This window comes from Oryctolagus cuniculus, chromosome 2 (genome assembly GCF_051225735.1).
Source record: "Oryctolagus cuniculus isolate XC-2025 breed Fujian yellow rabbit chromosome 2, ASM5122573v1, whole genome shotgun sequence".
Lineage (NCBI taxonomy): Eukaryota > Metazoa > Chordata > Mammalia > Lagomorpha > Leporidae > Oryctolagus > Oryctolagus cuniculus.
This window is the reverse complement of record NC_142868.1, coordinates 116,908,458-116,924,075: the sequence shown is the minus strand read 5'-3', so window position 1 is coordinate 116,924,075 and position 15,618 is coordinate 116,908,458. Positions and strand designations below refer to the sequence as shown.

The 15,618-nt window shown below is 42.2% G+C and overlaps 1 protein-coding gene across 4 annotated transcripts in view; it reads left to right on the top strand.

Annotated features, from left to right (window-relative positions):
• Nucleotides 1–15,618, top strand: part of NPHP1 (nephrocystin 1) — a 58,473-nt gene that overhangs the window by 18,874 nt on the left and 23,981 nt on the right. For 2 of the 4 annotated variants that reach the window (XM_051836307.2, XM_089326092.1), the window contains exons 6-11: nucleotides 817–918; nucleotides 4,201–4,307; nucleotides 4,579–4,621; nucleotides 5,604–5,688; nucleotides 7,350–7,444; nucleotides 9,002–9,130. In XM_051836307.2, coding sequence (XP_051692267.1) covers nucleotides 817–918; nucleotides 4,201–4,307; nucleotides 4,579–4,621; nucleotides 5,604–5,688; nucleotides 7,350–7,444; nucleotides 9,002–9,130 — 561 coding nt within the window. Of the gene's footprint in view, nucleotides 1–816; nucleotides 919–4,200; nucleotides 4,308–4,578; nucleotides 4,622–5,600; nucleotides 5,689–7,349; nucleotides 7,445–9,001; nucleotides 9,131–15,618 lie in introns of all 4 variants that reach the window. The other 2 variants (XM_008253984.4, XM_089326091.1) reach the window with 1 other exon arrangement.

The window sequence follows — 15,618 nt, the reverse complement described above, 5'->3', positions numbered from 1 at the left end:
GTCTTCCATAGTAGAAATTCTTTGTTCTTCAAAGATAGATAATTTTTTTATTTGACAGGTAGAGTTATGGACAGTGAGAAAGAGACAGAGAAAGGTCTTCCTTCCATTGGTTCACCCCCTAAATGGCCACTACAGCCAGCGCTGCACTGATTTGAAGCCAGGAGCCAGGTGCTTCCTCCTGGTCTCCCATGCAGGTGCAGGGGCCCAAGCACTTGAGCTATCAGCAGAGAGCTGGACTGGAAGAGGAGCAACCAGGACTAGAACTGGCGCCATATGGGATGACGACGCTGCAGGTGGAGGATTAACCAAGTGAGCCACGGCACCGGCCCCCAAAGACAGATATTTTTAGAAATAGACAGGTGTTATTCAAAATGTATCTGGTAAATTAGGTGGGTAATTATGTTAGGTAAATACTACTTTTGCTTCAAAATCAAGTTTAACTTTCATTCATTTTTTTTTAAGATTTATATGCTGCTTCTGAAAGACATCAAAAGAGATTGAAAAATACAAAAGTATTTTATACCAGAATTAAATTGCTGGAATAAGTATGGGGCTGTGAAAATATTGTGATAAATTGTTCCCATTTGAATATAGGGATCGAATGTATGTGAAGAAACCACAAGGAATGATGTGTTTATAGCCAACATTTATAATCACATGCATTTAGGGGTAGTGTGATAGGGAAGCTTTTGATAAACATCAAAATAAATAATGTATCAAGGGAGAACTACCTTTTCCAGGTTATATATTTGAAGCACCAGCAATGAAACATCATGGTTACTGAATTTTATGATTTTTCCTTTGTTTTGCTTTAAGAAAGGAGAAATCCTTCGTATAATAGAAGAGAAGCCTGATGGTTGGTGGGTAGCCAGGAACGCCAGCGGAAACGAGGGCCTCGTTCCCAGAACCTACCTGGAGGTCGGTCCCTCATTTACTCTCTCCTGTTCTCCTGCAGGCCTTTTCATCTTCAGTGAAGCGTGTTGTGCTCTCTGATCAGCAGATTCGTGAATGACTTGACTTGGTTGTGTATTAGTGGTCCCAGGGTCCTGTGAAGGGCACATCTGTGTGTAGGCCCTAGAGTGTTCTCACAGTGACGGTGCCTTTAGCGCGGATCTGAACTCTGAGCGGTGCTTGTCGTTCACTGTAAAGCAGAACCACAGTGTGGACCTCCACAGATGCACGAATCCCTTCTAGACCGTGAACACACTGGCCATGCATGAGTAGCCTGTTGTTTTCTTATTTCATAATGTGATACGGTCATTTTCCATGACAGGAAATGTACGTATCTGTCTAGTTCAACACTGTCCTCTAGAAGCAGAATGCAAACCATATGTGGAATTTTCAGTTTAGCAGTACGACATTGAAATGTTTTTCCCACCACTTCTGACACCAAGTCTGTGGTTTTTGTCTGGCACTGCATATGTGTCATTTCCCATATCAGTTCACTACCTGGGCACCCTACAATTCAGTCTGATGCTGACACTAACTCCCGGAGTTAGCACAGACTCCGCAGGTTAAGCGCACGTATCCACAAGACTTTCCCAACTTAGATGCCACTCACAGGCCCCAAGAGCCACCCACGCTTCTGATTAACTGAGCACCAGTTCAGGGGTTCCCACACCCCCTCCTCAGAGATCTGATAATTCACCAGAGCAATTTAACAGAACTCAGGGCTGCTCTCAGCCTTCTGCATCCATAAATTCAACCAACACGGACAGAAAATATTCAGGAAAAAAGCTGTATCTACTGCACCACTTGATAGAAGGGACTTGAGCATCCATAGGCTTTGGTATCTGTGGGGGGTCCTGGATGTAGTCTCCCATGGATACAGAGGGACAGCTGTACTTGCCAGTTTGTTCTATAAAGGACGCAGCTCAGGAGCAGGCGAACGGAGGAGATGCATAGGGTGAGATATTCGTGGGGAGGGGTTATGCGGGCCACCACTCCTACCCCTTGATTTGTTCACCAACCTAGAAGCTCCCAAATCCCCATCATTTAGAGGTTTTTATGGAGATTTCATTCATTGTATTCCACTGGTGGTTAACTAAGTCTTCAGCATTTCTTTCCTCCCCAACAATTTTAAGATGGGGCTGAAAGTTCTATTTTTGTTTGTTTGCTTGTTTAAGATTTAATTATTTGTTTGAAAGGCAGAATTACAGAGAAATAGAGTGGGAGATAGCTCTTTCATCCAGGTCTCCCAAGTGGGTAGCCTGGGCCCAAGTACTTGGGCCATCTTCTGCTTTCCCAGATGCAGTAGCAGGAAGCTGGGTTGGAATTGGAATGGCCAGAACCAGAGCTTGTATTGGATGCCTGTGTTGCAGGCAGTGACTTAACGCTAGCCCCTGAGCGTTCCAGCTTCCAGTCCCAGAGTTGGTTCCTTTGGCAGTCAGCCCCCATCCTGAAGCTGTCCAGAGGCCCACTATCCTCATTAGAATAAACTTGTGATGAATCAGAAAACACACATCTGTCAAGTCAGGAAATCCTGTGGGTTTTAGGAGCTCTGTTCTATACCTAGGGACAAACACCAAATATATTTTTCATTACACACAAAAAAAGAAAATACACACATTGAAAGAAAATAGGTAGAATTATTTTAAGCTATGTTTTCTATTATTCAGTGTACCAAAAATATTTTAACACAAGCTCTGTATTTTTCAAATGTTGAACTAATTTATTCTCTTTTTTATATTAAGTTCAAAACTCACTGTGTTTTACTTTTCAGCACATCGCAATTTGGAGTAATTTCTAGCTCAGTAACAGCGTGAGTTGAGGGCTCACCATATTGCACAGGGCGCGTCTGCAGCATTTCTCATTTTCAGTGGACATTTAGGTTGTTTGCTACCCATAATCACTACCAGTTATGTTGCAAAGGATCCCTGTCAGTTATGTTACCAAGATCCCCTGCAAAGTGGCTTCTATAAGGTAGACGCGTAGATCTCTGGGAAAGGCCCTATCTCATCTCTCTGTGGTGCGATGCCAGGCAGTTAGCACTTCAGTTCTAAGCCAGTTGCTTAAAATCTGTCAGTGATTCCAGGCAGCAAAAAAGAAAACGGGAAGGAGTCAAGGCATACGCTGCTACTTTTTTAAAAAAGTTTTTTTGGAAATTACACAAAAAACTTCCAGTTACATCTCCTTGACCAGCATTTCTTCCTTGGCAACACCTAGCCACAAGGAAGGGTTGGGAAACGTGGCTGGCTTACTGCCAATACTGGGAATTCAGCAGGAAAAGAAGAGCTGAAGAATGGTGCCGGGACCTGTGTGGGGATGATTCTGGCAGCCATCTTTGTGGGCTTGCCCAGGTGTTCCGTCAGATAAACTCACATCATAAGTTTAAACTCATTGCTGTATTTTGATTTATTTTGCCAGTTTGCTGTTCAGAAAAGTGAGGGCGATTTGTACTCCCACCCCTTCATCTGAGGGTGCTTGTTTCCTACACATTTGCCAGTGATGCCTGCCATCAATCTTTTTAACTTTTTGACTGTTAATTTTTTTTTTTTTTTGAAAGTCAGAATTACAGAGAGAGAACACGATCTTCTGTCTGCCAATTCATTCCCCAGATGGCTGCAAAGGCCTGGGTCAGGCCAAAGCCAGGAGCCAGGAGATTCTTCCAGGTCTCCCACACAAGTGCAGGGGCCCAAGCCATAGCAGAGCTGGATCGGAAGTGGAGCAGCCAGGACTCGAACTGGAGCCCATGTGGGATGCCAGCACTGCAGTGGCAGCTTCACCCACTACACCACAGCACAGACCCAAGAGCTGTAATATTTTAACAATAAGGATATGAGTCCTTAGAAATTTGTGTTAGATACCTTCATTGTTGACTTTCAGCTCTAGTTATATTTTTATGTGGCTAAATCTGACAGAATTTCCATTTATGATTTTTTATTTGGTATCCTAATTAGAAAGAGCTTCGCAATCTCAAGATTATTTTCTTCTAGTGATTTTGTATTCCTTTTATTTTTTCTTTTAAATCTGAATAGATTCCTTCTGGAATTTAATTTTATTAAATTTGTGGTCTGATCCTTGTCTTTTTTTTCAAATAGTTAAGTTTTTAGCCATGCAGTGAGCATATTTTGCCTGCTGATTTTTGATAAACCCATTATACTTACTGCCCATATGTGCCTGAGTTTTTTCTGAAACTACTGGTATTTTTATTGGTTGACTTTTTGCATTATTTAATAATTGTGTTCCACGATTTTTCAGCCCTGTAGTAACGAGGAAGAAGAAGAGCAAGAATCAAGTGAGGAGGGCAGTGAGGATGACGTGGAGGTGGTGGAGGAAACAGCAGCTGGAGCAGAAGTTAAGCAAAGGTACAGCGCTGTCAGGAGGCGGGGCAGGCTTAGGAAACCGCATTTTGCTACTGTGACAATCCAAGCACTTCTTGAAAGGGAGACAACTTGGACCTGGAGAACTTTACATTGTTATTGTTTGTTTAAAGATCATTACTCATTCAGTTTTTAAATTATTTTTGATGCGTTTAGTTCTATGCTGGTTTCGTCTAGAAGCTGTTGGGTTTTCAGAGGATAGTTTTGATGAGTGGCTAACCTGACCCTGCATTCACCTTGCTATTCTGTCTCCCAGAACGGATTCCCATTGGACTGCTGTTCGGAAAGCTATCTCAGAGGTTGGTGTCGCTCATCTGATTAATGACATGCCCTGTTGAAGCCTTATGATAGATTCGACAAACGGACACATGCAGTCTTAGTAATGTTTTGCTAGTAATAGTTCTGATTGAGTTTAAGTTCAAAGTGGGATGGAGACTGTGGGAGACAGCAGTGGATCTTCAGCACGGTGTAGGATGTGCCTTGTGTAGAGCGTAAGACGAGTGTTTCTGGTTTAGTAAGCCTGGGTGCCAAGTAACGTTTCTCTTAGTTCTGTACTTTCACGTAAGAGGACAGTCTCATTCATGGTATGGTTTGAGAGCTTGGGAATGGTCCCGTTGATCCTTACTAGAATTTTCTACCTTGTGGGTAAACACTACTGGTAAATTTGGTTATTATTTGAAAAATTCTGAAAAACTCAGACAAGTAAGAAATTATTTATAATGCTTTAATTTAAAAAAAGTCCCATAACAATGAAACTCCTCCCCCACACTCGTAAGTAATCACCATTAATAGTTTAATAAATGTCTTTCATGACATTTTATTCTACTTAATACTTAGAATGATATGCTCTGTGTGTGTTTGTGTGTGTGTGTGTGTACCCGTGTGCACATGCGCTCGGGCACACACACTTTTAGACAAAAAGTCCATTCATTCCTCGGTGCGTACCAGTTGCTGATCTTAGCTCATCCGTCCAATGACAATGCAGGACGGAGCAGGACATGAGGAGGTACACTTGGTTAAAGGATGTCCTTGAGACGGCTGGTCTGTACCTCGCAGCTCTGCACGTGGGGCACTGCTTAGGGCTGAGATCCTTGAGAAAAGCCCGGATTCAGTAGCATCCTCTCAGAAGTTTGGGGTTAAATTGCAGTATTCTTCTACTGATGTTTGTAATTTGTGTTTTCCATTGTTGGTTGTAGTTGCTGTCCTGTTAAAGACAGAGTACAGAGTGAGGAAGCAGGAATGAAAGCAAGCAAATTGATTTTGTTTTTACTCTCTCAGCAGATCAACACTGTTGATGTGTTGACCACAATGGGCGCTATCCCATCCGGATTCAGGCCTTCCACACTCTCCCAGCTTCTGGAGGAAGGTAACACGTGTCTGTTCGCACTGGTTCACGTCCAGTGTCTCCGTCACAGCCCAACCAGGCTGGAGGTGTGACTCCCACACCTGCTCCGTGCTCCTCTTCTTCCCATGCTTCCACAGGCCTCCCTGGGCCAGTCTGTGGACGGGCTCTCTGGATTCCAGCCCCTTCCTATATCTTCCATAGGCCCCCACCTGCTTCTCCCTTATGGGCTCATTGCTCCAATCCCTTAACGTGAAATCTCAAATGCTCCGAAACTGCAAACTTTTTGAGGTTGACATGGTACTTAAAAAGTTTCAGAGTTTGGATCATCTCAGATCTCATATTTTCAGAACAGGGATGCTCAATTGGTAAAGTCAATGAAAATATTCCGAACTTAAAAAAAAAGAAAAATCCCAAATCTGAACCACTTCTGGTCCCAAGCATTTTGGATAAAGGGACATTCAATCTGTATCTTCCACTTGCATGAATCTGCCCCCACAATGCTGTCGCATGCTAGTCCAAGCTTCTCTCTCTGCTCCTCTTCATCATTTCTGATTCTTTATCATGCTTGGAGTTGTTATCCTTAGAAAGGCTGCCTTGAGGTTGCCTCTGCTGGGAAGTTCTTCCCAGTTCTCCCCTAAAGTGCCCAGGTTCTTCTCAGCCTTTGTGTCTCAGGGTAAATTTCGCCTTCCTTGAGTAATGAAAGTTACCCTACTCCCATCCCCTTGAACACCTTTAGTAGCTCTAAGTCAGCTTATAGTTGTTTTATGTGTAATTTATTATCTCTAAGTTTTGAAAACCTGTTTCCCTACTGTGAGCTAACGAGGACATATCTCACTGACTCATTGTTGTATCTCTGGCTCCTGCCATAGTACCTGGCACAACCAGGGACTTAAAAATTATTTATTGAATGAATAAATGATTTTGTAATAAGTATCCATCATGACTATTATGGAATAAGAGTATAAACATTATTTTTGGGGCCAACATTGTAGCATAGTGGGTTAAGCCAATGCCTGCAGCGCCAGCATCCCATATGGGCCCCAGTTTGAGTCCCAGCTGCTCCACCTCCAGTCCCGCTCCCTGCTAATGGGACTGGGAAGGTAACAGAGGATGACCCAAGTGCTTGGGCTCCTGTACCCACCTGAGAGACCTGGGATAAGTTCCTGGCTCCTTGCTTCTGTCTGACCCAGCCCTAGTCGTTGTGGCCAATTGGGGAGTGAACCAGTGGGTAGAAGATCTCTCTTTCTCTCTGTCTCTCCCTCTCTCTAACTCTGCCTTTCATATAAATAAAATAAATCTTTTTAAAAATGCTTTGTATTTAGAACTGAAACCAATGATTATGTGTTTTTTTCCTAAAATCTCTCAAAAATGCTTATAAATTTTTACATTTTACAAGAATATTTGGGTGAATCGTTTCCATCATGGGGCATGATACGTGTCTAAAAGTCTTTAAGATCTTTCTTAAAGCTACTTTAAGATGACCTTTTATATGTTTACAGCTTTAAGTTTTGTATTGTTTCATGTAGAGATATAGACCAATGCATCTGTCTTGGAGAGTAAGTTTGTAGTGAACAGCATGGGATTTTGGAAATGCCTGTTTCCTGAGTCGGTAGCATAACATTATGGATTTGGGGGTTTGAATTTCTTTCCTTTTTTTAAAAGAGAAAAATTTGTTTTTGCAGGGAATCAATTTCGAGCAAGTTACTTCCTACAGCCAGAGCTCACACCATCACAGCTGGCCTTCAGAGACCTGATGTGGGATGCTAAAGCAGGCACTGTAAGTGTAGTTGAATCCGTGGAGTTCTAGCTGTCCCAGATTTTAGCCTGTTTGCACATGTGCAAGTAACATGGCCATTGATTAATGCGACATGGAAAACAAAACAAAAACTTTCTGTGTTGTAATTTTCAAACAGTAATATTTTCATAGCCCAGACAAAAGCTGGACTTATTTTCTTGACTTTATCTTGTTAGTCTTCTCCTTTGCTTTCCTCTCCCATTGCTACAAAGGATATAATATATTTCTATTCTAATAATTATTTTCCTCAGTCTCTTCATGTGTGCAAAAGAAATAATGATAATACTTCCTGCAAAGTTGTGAGAATTCCATCATATGTGTGTCTGAACAGCTTAGAACAGTGCCTAGGATGTGATAAGAACGCGGAAAATGTTAACCAGGCTCATCATCAATAGTAGCGGTAGTGTGATTGTTTTACTTACGTGTGAATGAGGGCGTTGGCAGGACTTCACCAGCACAAACTTCTGGGTGTGCTAAGGGTACAGGGTCCCTGGAACCCGTATCTGCAGTAGAAATGCTCTGTTCGCCTCCTTCTTAGTGGATGTCCACTTCATTGGAGCTCACCACTCCCTGTCCTGTCTGCCTCCTGCTTTGTCTGCCTCCCTTCCCCACAGCCTCCAGGGAAGAGCCCGGGGACGGTGTGCTCAGGTTTGGTGGGGGAAGCTGGTATAGAAGCCTGGTGCCCTTTTCCCTCTCAACTTGAGTATTGCCTGAAATCTTCTCCGTATTAATTACACAGTCAACAGACATGTTGTATTCATCTGTTCAGTGTATGGTACTTGAAGAAATGGCATTTGATTTTACAGATCTGTGCCCAGAGGACTAAATATTTGGTTCTAATTCTTAAATTAAAAAGGTAACAGACCATTAGATGTTATCTTATGTTTTACAACAATGTAAGTTATTTGAATGAAAAGCCTCCTGACAATAAAGCAGAATGCAAAGTTAAATTAACTGTAAATATTCTGGAGAAAGAAAAACAGAATATTGGCACCCATTTTTTCATAGACTGAATGAACCTGTGAAGTAGATCTGGATAATCACATCAGACAGTTCTTTTCTGTCAGAAATCTATGTAAGCATGCGAGGACCAGTACAGATAACGGCTTGGATTCAGAGGAAGGAGCTAGGCAGATACTTTTAATGCCGGCGTCGTCCGTTGTGAGGCTGTGGCAGCCTTCGACACTGAGCGTTCTGCAGGAGAGAGCTGGAGCCTGGAACACAGGGATGCTGTGCTCAGACCACACGTGTTGCTGGTCCTGCTGACTGCCCTTCTCATCACAGTTTTAAGAAAAAAAAAATAAGGAAAATACAAATATTTCAAATACAACTTTGTAAAAAATTTGCCTCCAACAACTAGCTTTGATTTTAAATAGTCTCGAAATTTTCTCAGGCGCCTGTTTGTATAAAATGTTTCCTCTCTCTCCTTGTGTGCTCTGCATACGTTTTCTGAAGCTGTATTTACGAAAGATACTTTAGAAAATGGATTTGTGTTGTGAGCCACGCAGATAAACTTTTTACAACTATCTTTTCTTTTAGATCAAATCCATGCCGAGTCGTGTTTCATTGATCTTAACGCTGTGGAGCTGCAAAATGATTCCTCTTCCAGGAGCAAGCATCCAGGTTCTCAGCAGACACGTCCGCCTCTGTGTCTTTGACGGCAGTAAGGTGCGCCTACGGAGGGGTTAGATCACCTGACGCCGCGATAGTGGGAAACGTCTTGTTAATGCCACTTATCAAGTGTATGCTACAGGAGCCATGCACTGTCTGCCCCTCCCTCTCCCTCCGTCTCTTTCCGCATATACATCTGTGACATGGTGGTGCAGCTCACACTGGTTCTGATGATACAGCTTTAATGCCTGGTTCTTTCCCTGGCAAAGCTTGTGATGTTCGTACATCACAGTTAACTCTGAGTCTTAGACTTTGTTCACCTCTAAGAAAGGAATGGTGTCTGTCTTCTAGTGTTGTGCGCAGTTTGGGCCTTAAGTACAGAGTATTGCATTTTTGACAAATGCATGCCAATGTAGTCAACACCCCAGCCAAGATATAGAGTACTGCCATCATGTTATAAAGTTTCCATGTATCCTTTTACATTCAGCTCTTTCCTGATTCCTAAGAGAATTATTATTTTTTAAAGATTATTTATTTATTTGAAAGGCAGAATTACAGAGACAGACGCAGAGAGAAAGAGAGAGAGAGAAGTCTTTCATCCGCTGGTTCACTCCCCAGATGACCACACTGGCTGGGGCTGTAGCGATCTGAAGCCAGGAGCCAGGAGCTTCTTCCAGGTCTCCCACACAAGTGCAGGGGCCCAAGGACTTGGGCCATCTTCTACTGCTTTCCCAAGCCATAGCAGAGAGCTGGATTGGAAGTGGAGCAGCTGGGACTTGAACCGGCACCCATATGGGATGCTGGCACTGCAGGCAGAGGCTTTACCCACTATGCCACAACACCAGCCCTGAGAATTATTTTTTAAAGACTTACTTATTTTTATTTATTTGAGAGACAGAATGATAGAAAGAGAGAGATAGAGAGAGACACACAAGGAGATCTTCCATCTACTGGTTCACTTCCCAAATGCCTAGAACAGCAGGCCGAAACCAGAAACTAGGAACTCCATTCAGGTCTCCCACATAGGTGGGACCTGGAACCATCATCTGCTGCCTCCCAGGGTGCACAGCAGCAGGAAGCTGGTTTGGAAGTGGAGTCAGGACTCAATCCCAGACATTCCAATGCAGATGTAGGTATCCCAAGTGGTGGTTTAGCCCACTGGATGGACCACAACACCCACTCAGTCCCCTAAAGAGAATATTTTTATATAGTATAAAACAAAAGTCTGAGATACAGCTTAAATAGTGCTTACCTGAAAAAGTATAGTTTAATTGCATATATTAGAAAGGAAGAAAAACTAAAAAACTAAAAGTGTTCTCAGCTACCAACTCAAAGGATTAGAAAAAGAATGGTGAGATGAACCTGAAGTAGAAATGAGGAAAAAATAAAGATAATGGTAGAAGTTAATGAGATAGAAAATAATTAATACAAGAAGAAATAAAAGAAGTTGATTCTTTGAGGATAATAATGAATTTTTAAAATACCTAGTAAGACTTATCAAGAAATTTTTTTAAAAATAGAGAGAAGGAGGGGCTGGTAATGTGGCATAGCCGATAAAGCAGCTGTCTGCGACACTGGCATCCATATGGGCACCGGTTCATGTTCCAGTTGCCTGTCTTCCAATCCAGCTCCCTGGCCCAGGTGCTTGGGCCCTTGCCTCCCACCTGGGAGACCCGGAAGAAGCTCCTGGCTCCTGCCTTCAGCCTTGCCCCGCCCTGGATACTGCAGCCATCTGGGGAATGAACCAGTGGATAGAAGATCTGTGTGTGTGTGTGTAGCTCTGACTTTCAAATAAACAGATCTTTACAGAAAAGAGAGAGAAGGAAAGCAAATGGTCAATATATGATGTGGAAACAGGCATTACCACAAATCCTTTAAGAGGACAATAGGGGGAATCATAATTGGTTTCCTGTCAATAAATTTCACAACCTTGATGAAATACATAAATTTCTGGAAAATCATAATTTACTAAAACTGAAACAAAAAGAGATTGAAAATTTGAATAACTTCTGTCCAAGAAATTAAAACTGTAATAAAAAACAAAACCTTTCCATAAAGAAAACTCCACACCCGGATGGCCTCCCTGGCTAATTCCCGCAGACACTCAAGAAAGAAGTCGTGCCAATCTTACACAATTCCAAGAGCAGATAAAGAGGAAGTCCTTTCTAGCTCATTCCCTAGGGTATTGGAAAACCTGATACCAAAATATGACATTACAAGAAAGAATAATTATAGTATCTGTATCCTTGATGAGTATAGAAACTAAAGTCCTGAGGAAAATATTATCAAATTGAATCTAACAGTATATAAAAAGGACAATATTTTATGGCCAAGTGGAGTTTATTCCAGGAATTCAAATGTATACACCTGTGTAATCAACATTTATGATTCATATTAATGGGAAAAAAATCACAAAATCATTTCATTAGATTTAAAAATCATTGACAAATTTTAACACTGATTCATGATTTTAAAAAAATTCTCTATAAAGTAGGGACAAAATAAAGTCCTTCAAATTGGTAAAGGACAACAAGAAAAAAATTAAAATTAGCATCATCATACTTACCACTGAATACTGTTTCCTCAAGATCAGGAAGAAATAAAAATGGTAGCTAATGTTTTAAATGAGCAAAAGACTTCAAAAAGTGCTTCGTAAGAGAAAATATGCATTAAAAAAACTCCAGTGGTCAAAATATTCTCAAATTGCAGTAAGTCATCAGGAAAATACAAATTAAAATTACAGTCAGAGAGACCCAACTATATGCAATGTACAAGAAGGCACCTTAAATGTAATAAGTAGGTTGAAAGTAGAAGGATGGGAGAGATGCCACTCAAAAGGGATTAATATCAAACAAAGTAGACTTCAGATTTTACATAAAGATAAAAGGGACGGTGCATCAAGAAGATGTAAGAATCCTAAATGTATACATACCTAACTTTAGAGTTCCGAAGTATGTGAACTAAAAATTGATAGAACTGAAGAGAAATGGACAGAGCCACAATTATAGTAGGAGATTTTAACACTTTTCTCTCAGTAACATAGAACAGATAGAAAATTAGTGATAACATCAATTAACTAGATAGATGAGACTGATATGCATATGCCACTTCTTTCACCTCAATAGTAAAGTGCATGTGGTATAGTCACCAAGATAGATGGACCTGGGTCATAAAACAAACCTAAACAGATTTAGAATTGAAATTCATACAATGTATGGCCTTTAATTGTTACAGAAACCTGGAGTGGGAAAACTCCCTCCGTTCAAATAGGCACCAGGGACAGTGGAGGATCCAAGCAGTTTATTAACGCCAGGCGGGTTCAGCTGGAATTGTTTCCTGAGAACCGAACAACAATCCCAAGTTTCTTGCAATACTGATAGGTTCATCAGCATCGTACCTTAGCTGTCACAGCATTGGTGGGTTTAAATTGCAGCCTACATGACTTCGGACCACACTTCCAATGGCCCGTGGGCCCTGTATGTTTGTAAAAGAGATACCAGGGACAGATTTATTAGGACACGTTAATGCCTGGAGTTCACCGAAGCAGAACTTAGGACATCGTCCCTCCTAGACAAGATCACAGTGGGCAGCTGTTTCACCGGTTAACTACGAGCAGCCACTTGTCAAGGTTTGTGTTGGGGCAGGGCTGTCCACTTTTCTTTCTTTGTCTCTGGTTGCGGCCATATTTCCTGTACATAATCACATGGAATTAACTAAAAGAATCAGTAACAGAAAGATACATGGAACTATCCTTAAATAACATTATAATAACATTATAAATAACATTTACAAATAAAATTATAAGTTAATAAATAATGGGTCAAAAGCAAATTTCAAGGAAAATTAGAAAACAGTTTGTGCAGAACAAGAAATGAAAATGGATCATCTAATTTATGTGATGTCAGCTAAAGCATTGCTTAGAGTAAAATTGATAACACCAGGTGCTCAGCGTTAGAAAAGAATTCTCAAATCAAGAGGAGGCAGTACTTAAACTGAGATCTGACAAAGAAGAGGGAAGTGGGTAGCTGGCTGAAGGCGCAGCACAAGCCCAGGTTCTGAGGGAGCCATGGGGCAGGAAGGTGTACAGAATGGGAAGACATGGAGATGGTGTAAGATGCTGCGAGCCATGTTCATAGGGGTTTTGTCTGTATCCTAAAAAACAGTGAGAGTCACTGCAGGATGTGACATTAGATTTATGGTTTGGGGCGATCCCTGGCTCCTGTCTGAAGAATGGATTGGAGAGGGCGGAAGGAGTACGAGCTGACCGCTGGGGGACAGTACAGCACAGCAGTCAAAGCACGGCCAGATGTCTTTGTCGTCAGGAGAACAAAATCTGGAGACAGCTCACTTGAGATTAACCCTGGCTCCACCGTTTGCTGGGTGTGGGACCTTGACCGTATTAGTTGACCCTGTTCCCTCTCACTTCCCTCGTCTGTTAACACATTTCCTAGGGTTGATGTGAAGATTTAATAAATTATTATAGGTAAAGCACTTAGAACAATACATGGAAGTCAGCAGTGTGATTAGATTCTCCTCTAATGGTGTTGATAGGTTGGAGAAGGAGGAATGAGGAGAGGTGCTGATGGACAGATTGAGGAGATTAAGAACGACCTTTGGATGTGATTGGAGAGTGGAGGGAGGAGAGTGTCGAGTGTGACGCTGTGCCTCTGACATCCCTGTTTGGATGATAGTGTGGCATCACGCTGGGAGAGGAGCAGGTGTGGAGGAGTCGAGGTATATTTAGTTTAGCTCAGGTCAAGTTCTACTCCCAGCATGATGAAAAAGCTCGCCTGCCTCCCTTACTTCCTGAACTTGACATAAGTAAATTAACTTGGTGCTACTGTGATGCTCATGTCTGCCCTCTGTCTGCACAAAACCACTGCCATGAATGAGCCAGAAGGTGGCAGCAGTGGCCAAGGAGAGAAGGATTGCTTGCTTTCTCGTAGGTCTGATAGTCCTCCACCTCTCCCTGTTCTTCCTGTGAGAACATCAGACTGGAATGTTATTTTGAATAATATATGAAAATAACAACTTATTTTATATCCAAATAATAGCAGTTAATTTATGAAGCTAACTTATCACCTTTCCAGACTGAGAAAATAGAACTCATCTAATAGTTACACAAATAGTCATGGCAGGGGCCAGCACTGTGGCATAGCAGGTAAAGCCACCGCTGCCCATGCTGGCATCCCCTATGGGCACCGGCTCAAGTCTCAGCTGCTCCACTTTCGACCGGGTTCTCTGCTGTGGCCTGGGAAAGAAGTAGAAGATGGCCCAAGTCCTTGGGCCCCTGCACCCTCGTAGGAGACCCATCAGCCCAGCTCTGAATGTTGTAGCCATTTGGGGAGTGAACCAGCAGATGGAAGACCTCTCTCTCTCTCTCTCTGCTTCTGCCTTTCTCTAACTGTGCTTGTAAAATAAATAAATAGATCTTAAAAAAAAAAAAACAGTCATGGTATTTACTTGTTTGAAAGGACTTCCTTTTTTATTTTTTTAATTTAATTTTTTAAAGATTTTTTAATTTATTTATTTGACAGGTAGAGTTACAGACAGTGTAAGAGAGAGAGATAGAGAGAAAGGTCTTTCTTCCGTTGATTAACTGCCCAAGTGGTCACAATGGATGGAGCTGCACCAATCCGAAGCCAGGAGCCAGGAGCTTCCTTCTGGTCTCCCACGCGGGTGCAGGGGCCCAAGCACTTGGGCCATTCTCCACTGCTTTCCCAGGCCACAGCAGAGAGCTGGACTGAAAGAGGAGCAGCCGGGACTAGAACTGGCACCCATATGGGATGCTGGCACCGCAGGCAGAGGATTAACCTAGTGCGCCATGGCGCCAGCCCGCATTAGGACTTCCTTGATAAATCTAAGCCCAGTTACAAATAAAAAGGATTGTTACTAGAATTAACAAGACACCCCTTCTAAGATTGGCTTGAACAAGCTTCTCTTGGGCCACCTCACCCAGAGGTAGCTACTGTGAACTCTGGACGGGACACCTGAGAGCGTCCAGGGCAGGCAGGCCCTGGAGAGGAGCCTCAAGCCTGTAGTCAGCTGCATTACTTGTTGTTTTCCTTCATTCCCTCTCTTTTTCGTTCCCCTGTTTTCTTTTTCCTGCCACTCTGTGCGTTATTTGAGCATTTTTTAGAACTCCATTTTGAATTATCTGTAGTGTCCATGAGTGGATCTCTTTGGATGGCTTTCTCATGGTGGCTATAGGTATTATCTTATACATACATCATTTGCCAGCCTAGAAATCTCAGCCTCCTAGTGGGAGCAACATGTGGACTCTTACCTCCCTTTAACTCTCTACTCTCCCTCATTATAATTTGATTGTCTTAAATATTTCCTCTCACGCCTTGAAAACGATATCATTCAGTAATAATTTTTTAACAGTCAAGCGTAATTTTGAAAATTCAAAGGAAAGTCTGCGATCTTGGCCTGCGTTGTTACTGTTTCTGTGGTTCCTTCTTCGCCTCTGATATTTTAGATGGTTTTACCATGTCCTTTCTGTCAAGACTATCTCCTGATTCTTTCCCTAATCGTTTTGGGAT